Source organism: Sarcophilus harrisii, chromosome 2 (assembly GCF_902635505.1).
Source record: "Sarcophilus harrisii chromosome 2, mSarHar1.11, whole genome shotgun sequence".
Lineage (NCBI taxonomy): Eukaryota > Metazoa > Chordata > Mammalia > Dasyuromorphia > Dasyuridae > Sarcophilus > Sarcophilus harrisii.
This window is the reverse complement of record NC_045427.1, coordinates 625,380,115-625,387,098: the sequence shown is the minus strand read 5'-3', so window position 1 is coordinate 625,387,098 and position 6,984 is coordinate 625,380,115. Positions and strand designations below refer to the sequence as shown.

General features: G+C 33.7%; 1 protein-coding gene across 7 annotated transcripts in view; it reads right to left on the bottom strand.

The window, feature by feature from the left end:
- Window positions 1-277: 277 nt before the first annotated feature.
- Window positions 278-6,984, bottom strand: part of CCSER2 (coiled-coil serine rich protein 2) — a 110,551-nt gene continuing 103,844 nt past the window's right edge. For 4 of the 7 annotated variants that reach the window (XM_031956726.1, XM_031956729.1, XM_031956730.1 and 1 more), the window contains one exon: window positions 4,245-5,060. In XM_031956726.1, the coding sequence (XP_031812586.1) occupies window positions 4,245-5,060 (816 nt within the window). Of the gene's footprint in view, window positions 5,061-6,984 lie in introns of all 7 variants that reach the window. The other 3 variants (XM_031956725.1, XM_031956728.1, XM_031956727.1) reach the window with 3 other exon arrangements.

Below are 6,984 nucleotides of genomic sequence, written 5' to 3'. Positions count from 1 at the left end.
AATCTTGGTTAGAACTTTCCACCATTAAACCATTCCCACATTTCAAAAAGTCCAAAAAGAACAAGGGCAGTTTTATTTCATTATTTCCAAAATAAAAATGTCTTCCATGGAATTTCCTTAAGACTTTCTGTATCCCTTTTCACAAATGCTTAAGTTTAATACTATATAATATGTTACCACATTAACTTCATAAATTCTATTAAATATCACAAGCATCAGAAATTTAATTTGATGTGAAATTATTTACATTTTCAAGTCTGGGTTTCCAAAAAGTTCCTTTTTTTTTTTTTTAAAATAAAAATACTGATAGTCTCTCTCCTCAGTTCCCCAGTGACAGTCCTCCATCCCCATATAATGGCCTGACAATGACCTAGGTTCATGAAGAAAATCAGAAAATCAGCAGTGCAAATTCTGACATGTCTTAATGTAATGGAAAGGCTCAGGGGACTGACTGTCTTCAAAAGCGGCCAAGAGGCTCATCAACAGAAGGCTGGGCAGCAGGTGACTTTTTTTTTTTTTTTAGTCTGAGATTTTTAGTCTCAAAAGCTTCCAAAAGATGTCAACCTGCATTGGTAGAGGGAGCAGTGACATTAATGAAATAATCTTTCTGATATATGTAATTCCCTGTTAAAGTCCCATTCATCACCCCTTTTTCCTTGTTCCACTTGTGCTTTGTGAATGAAGAAGTTAAAAGGATACTGGCTTTTTTTCCTCCTTACATGGCATCATGATCTGAATTTTCTACAATTCTCACAAAAATTTCTCTAAAATTGGTAGCAAGCCGGTGTTACATCCCAAAGGAAACTGAAGCACCAGACACTGAATAAGTTGGAGAAGAAGTGGATGATCTAGGCACTGTCCTTTCCTAACTGCTGATATCATCACTACTACACAAAAGGAAGCACCCATACCAACTCAGGAAAATCAAATTAAAACCGCAGCTTTCTTCTGTCATCATTTTAGTTTTGTGATTAAAAACAAAAATAAAAATAAAACCCCCCTCAAAGTTCCAAATAAACTATGAGGAAATGTTAAGAGAAAAGGGTGATATTTATAATTATCCATTTTATTTTTATTCACTATAGCAACACTTTCAGGAAAGAGTCTTTACATAAAGGTTTTCTACTTTACAGGCAAATTGCAATATACAGTATATACTTTGGACGAATTAAAAAAAAAAAGACAAAGGGAGAAATAAACACTCAAAAGTATTAATAGTTGTATTTTTGTCTGTTAGCTAGCATCAAACTTAAGTCTTTAAATAAGAATGTTATTGGATTTGGCATTCTATTTTTATTGTGATTTGACATCTAAGGAGGCAGTGAAGCAGCTTTATCACAGCAGTGATCAAAAGTATACTGCATGTTTATTTAATGACAAAATTTAGATGATTTTTAATGTGAGCCTTCCAAAATGTATCAAAACTCATGCTGCCACACTGAAATAAAAGAGAATACATGGAAGGTCGATTTGAAAATGCACTTGGAGCAAAATATTAAGAAAACATGATGTGGGCTCCTCCAAATTTCAAAATGCATTTGAGATACACATGCATGCCATGGTATCCACCCACAAAGAATCCAACCCTTTAGCAGCATGAAAAATTATTAACTTGTGCAGGTTTATTGATTCTCATTTCAATTGTGTTTCAGGATCCCAAAGTACATTCCCAATGAATGTGAAATCAAGGGAATCTACTGTGCTCACAAATTGAGATTGTACATCTAAGTCTAGCATACTAGACTATGGGAATATGTGTAAGTGGCAGCTAGAGAAAACAAAAAGATTCTACAGTATGCTATTAAGTCAAAAATATAGGAAAACAAAGGAATATACAAAGAAATGTAGGGAAAAAGTGACATGCGAGGTGGTATAATAGTTTTGTTCAGTGCTGTACAGATGCCTTCAAACAGCAATAATTACAGAGAAATTTATTTCAAACAAACAAAAATAGTCATGTACAACAGGAGGCTTCTTGATTAGGCACAACTCTAAGCAATAAAGCTCATTTAAAGTGCAAATCTGATTTTTTTCCTTGTATTTTTTCACTTGTTATAATAGTTAATAAAGGCTCTCATCTCTATTCAAATAAATTGAACAGTAGTCTCATTCTCCTGAAAATATTGCACAAATGAAAATAACAAAAAGAAAAATGCAAATGGGCTTCAGCAATGATTGTTATTTGAAGCATTCTAAAAAGATTTATCTACCTAATGCTCTAATCAATGCTTTTCAAGTCATCTGCACCTATTCAATTATTTTTAATTTTCACAAAGGAAAAGGACTAATCTTTTCCAGACTTTAAGCCCCAAGAGCCTGTCTCCATTAATGAACATTAAGATATCTTGTTGATAGGTCTGAGTACACTAAAATGACCATAATGGACACTATATCAGGAACCTGCTATTATACTGCTGTTTTTCAGTTAGAATTTATGGCAAGGGTAAAGGGATTTTGTATGTGTATGTTTGTTGTTATCAGGAAGACATAAATATATGTGGCTGATATATCTTCAAACATGTGCACAGAAATGGTTTTCTGACAATTCAGAATGAAAGATGAGTTTAGCAAGCATGAGGACAAATTGCATTTTGTAATTTCAAGTAAAAAAGAAAGTGAAACATTTGCCTATTTTATTTCCAAAGGGATAGTTACTTCTCATCAGTAAATTATGGTTAAAGGAATCATTGGAAATACATGCAACTGATTTCCTGGCCATATTCCCTTTAATTAATGGTCAACAGATACAAAACAAACAAACAAACAAACCCTGACCCAATATTTCTGGTTATCCAAAGCACTTTGTAATGGTTACCTCTCTTGGAAAATATTGCTCCAAGCTGATGCTGTTACTGGAGAAATACAAAACAAAATCTGTAGCCTGATGGCACTAAAACACCACTAGATCTATACATGCACTAACTTGCAGGGTCCAACAGCTGCCTTGTAAAAGAAAACGAAGTAACTGAGAACATCTGTCAAAACAGTTTAGTAAAAGACTCTTCCCTCCCCAGTTCTAGTTCTTGTACTAGTCCTCCTCAGTTTCTAATCACCTTCCAATGAATTTGTCACTCATGCGCACACTCCCATACAAACAAGAAAGAAAAAAAAAGCATAGAAAAGCAAAATCAAAGCACTTAAAGAGTACCAGCTCTTCTCATGATATCATGGGCTTGCTTAAAGCAAATCTGTGATTTTTCTCAAAATATTACTTATTAAACACAAGTTTTTATTATGCAAAATAGTTTTAAATCCCTATACATACATCAAAGTTTTGTGCAAACATTTCAAGTCAGGTACTTCAGAATCTTCTGATATTAGCATAAAGTCAATAAATACAAATATTACAATAAAGTTAAAAGACCTAATTTAAAATATATTATGTAGAACTTTAAACACAGGTATCATGAATCCTTAACTTTGTAAGTTCAAGATTCAATCACCAGCAAAACTCTTAGCATTGTCAAGTTTTGCAAATAGATGCATCTTCAGCTCCATTTCCAAAATTTACCCAGTAACAACATCAACTGAACATAAAAATTATGCCAATGAGATGTTACAGCAATGCATAGATGTTTACACATAAGATGATGTCCTTCAGCCTGGGAGATTTGTCTGATACCCAGAGAAGGCCAGGGAAGTTATGCCAATTAAAAGATTTGTTGATTTTTGCAAGAGAAAAATATAACATACATTAATAACCTGCTAAAAGCTTGAGTTCTTTAGATGACCATAAAGGTTTTGCAGAAGCCTCTGAAATAGAGTACCAGACAATAATCAGCTCACCAACATCTCTAGCCTCTTAAATAGGGGTTATATTCAAAAGTTGGGGCAAACAAAAAGGACTCGTATTTTAAATAAGCATGATTAATAAGAATTTTAAAAAACGTCTATGTCAGCAAACCATACACCCTAAATATTTTAGTGGAACACTATGGTAAAGCATAGTTTTGTTTTTGTTTTGTTTTTTTGTGGGGAGGAACAAACTCAAGTTTCTTCTGCAGGTCTTTGAGATGGATAAGCAAACATCTGTGTTTACCTGAGACATGAACATTCAGACGGCATAGGCTTCAACTAGGTAATAAAACTGAATTAAATAGCAAAACTAATCGAAGCTTCTATGTTTTAATATCAAGACTTGCAGGCTTTTTAATAGTGCCTTCACCATGGGAATCAGATGTATGGAAAACAATTATAGAATGAACAAATCTTTCCAAAGAAATGGGCATGTGATGATTATGTCCTTAATGTATCTTTGGCTTAGGGAGACGAGAATACCGTTTAGAGGTCAAACAATCCCCAGAGTGGAAATTGGCAGTTTGATGTTGGATGATCTCTTTTTTTTGTGTCAATGGCCTTGGGATGTTTGTCTTGCCTTGGAAGTTCTGAGACTCTTGTCTGGGACTGCTTATTATTTGCTTCTGTTTAAAAGAGGAGACTGAAGGTGGGCGAAGTTTAGAAGCTTTCTGATTCGGCTTACTTATTAAGCTTGTCTGACTCGTAGTTTGAAGTTTTGCTGGATTACATGTTGTTAACTCTGATGTCTTGCAAGCTGTTGGTCTACTGTGAGATGATTCAGAAATGGTCCCTGGATAAGGTACCAAAGTATTATCAACTGATGGCTTATGAAACTGCAAGGCCTTTGGATGGGTAGTACCAGCTGTGAACAAAGGCTGATTTTTCACAGCTTTTGGAGCTTGGTCTTCTTCTGTACTCACTTGGAAAGAGGGTGCAGATTCCAGTTCACTTGTTTTATTACTAGTCAACTGATCAGGCTTTGAAACATTCCCTGTCATACTCATGTGTTCTTCAGAAGGTATATTCTTAGTAAATTCCTTCATAATCAATGATGATTTTAGTGACTGGGGCAGGTCTCTGAGGCCATAATCACTTTTTTGTTGAAAATCATCTGCAAAATTTTCATTCAAACGTTCAACATCCTGATGTGAGTCCACAGAAGGACTTTCACTGTGGGCCTCGATGTGTTGCGGCTTTATTAGCTTTCCCTGGACGTGGTCTGTGGGCCTGGGAAGGTTGCTGGAAGGCTGTAGTACTTGAGGCTGTCAAAATGAAAAAAAACATTAACCACAATAAACTTCAATAGTAATATAATCACTATTATGTCCCGAGTTGTGCTGATCTGGTGTTTAATGCAGCTTGAAAGCTTGAATATGTTTTTTTGTGCTTAAAAAAAAAACTGGCAAAAACATAAGTGAATTCATGAAACATACAAGAAGAGTGATTATGCAAACAAAAAGTCATGTTGACTAAAAACTCTACAGAAATGTCCAAAATAATCAGGAAAGGGATTAATTTAGTGACTGACACTATAGAAAAATCTTTGTTCCATAATTTTATTTTAATAGATGTATTCAAAATTGTGGAGGGAAGAACTTATAGCTAACTGATTTCTTTAATCTTTTCACGCCATGCATTTGTCTTTAATCAGTAGGCTCAGTTTACTTAGCATAATTATAAATATGATCACCTCTTCCCCCTTGGAAGGCATCTTATGTACACTATTTATATCTGAGTTTGGAACTGTGTTAATCAGCAAACACACTAGGTTTGATGATGATTGTGTGAGGTATTTCAGTGAAACATTGGTGGATAAATCTAATCTACTTTCATTTTTTCCAATGAAAAGATTTGAAAAGAAACAGTTCCAAAAATGTTTTTGCCTTGTCTGTGGCTATGACAGCTTACACATGTTGTGTAGCCCATATTTAGATTACTGACTCATTATACACAAAGCTTCCTTCATATAGCCAGGTATTCCCTATCCACATGGAGAAAAATATTTCGTGATATATAAACAAATAACAATGCCAATATACTTTAATAGGTGGTGACCTGTGAACTTAAAAATATATATTTTGATAACTTTTTCAACCTAATTGGTTCACTGTGTAATAACAAGTACTTCATGGTATGCACCACTGTAATCTGCATCAGGGGAGGACATGCTGATGAGACCATAGTTATTTAAGTGCATACTAACAAGTAATCAACAATCACCATGGAAAATATAAAAATTGACATTTAATCTTATAAAGGAGAGACACCAATAAAATTATTTTAAAGTAAAGGGATAATTGAATCAATTATTCCGTTAGCTACAATGTCTCTCACCTAAAATCATCAACTGTAAAAACAGTTTCTTGTCTAGGGGTCAATGTTCAGTTTGTGGTCAGTGCAAAAAGTGAGATTTTAGCCATGAACAAAGTTAACTTGGCCCACAGAATATCAATGACCTTGATCTAAAAATTAGCACAGTCCTAACAAAACACAAATAATTCAAGACAATAATCCAAAATCAAATGGATTCATTTTGAATTAAACTTTTCACAGCGTCTTTATAGTTTTAAATTCATGCCATATCGATTAAACTAACATCTATTAAATTTCCTAGACTTTTAAAAGCTATTTTATCATAGGGTATTAGTAGTGAAAGATTCAAGTTAAAAGCTCCCAGACTTTCTAGTTAGGCGCTCTTAGCAGTAAAGCTAAGGATATATCTACTATGAGCCAACCATGACTAGAATAAACAAATTAACAACTTATGAAGTGGCCGAGTTCACTATGCGATTTATTCAACATATTCTTTCTTAGGGATCATTGAAAACTAGTCCAATTTAGAATATTATGAAAAGTAAAAAAGAAAATTGGATTATTAGTGGCAGAAGGATAGAGGTACTAAACAAACTAAACACTGGAGATGGGGAAAAAAGAAAAAAATTCTTAAAAGAGAAAAACAAAGAATTTTGACATGATTTTTTTCAAGAAAAGTTCCCCTCCCCTTCCCTTTCTGTTGTCTTTAACCTTCTAACACAGAAATATGACTCTATTCCTTATTTTCTAAAGTAATATAAAAATTCTAAAAATAGTAGGAATTGTAATAAATTATCCATAATAGGCATGATTACAGATATTTATTGTCGGATCAAATTGTAAAAAGAAATTTCCATTTATTAGATGCCATAA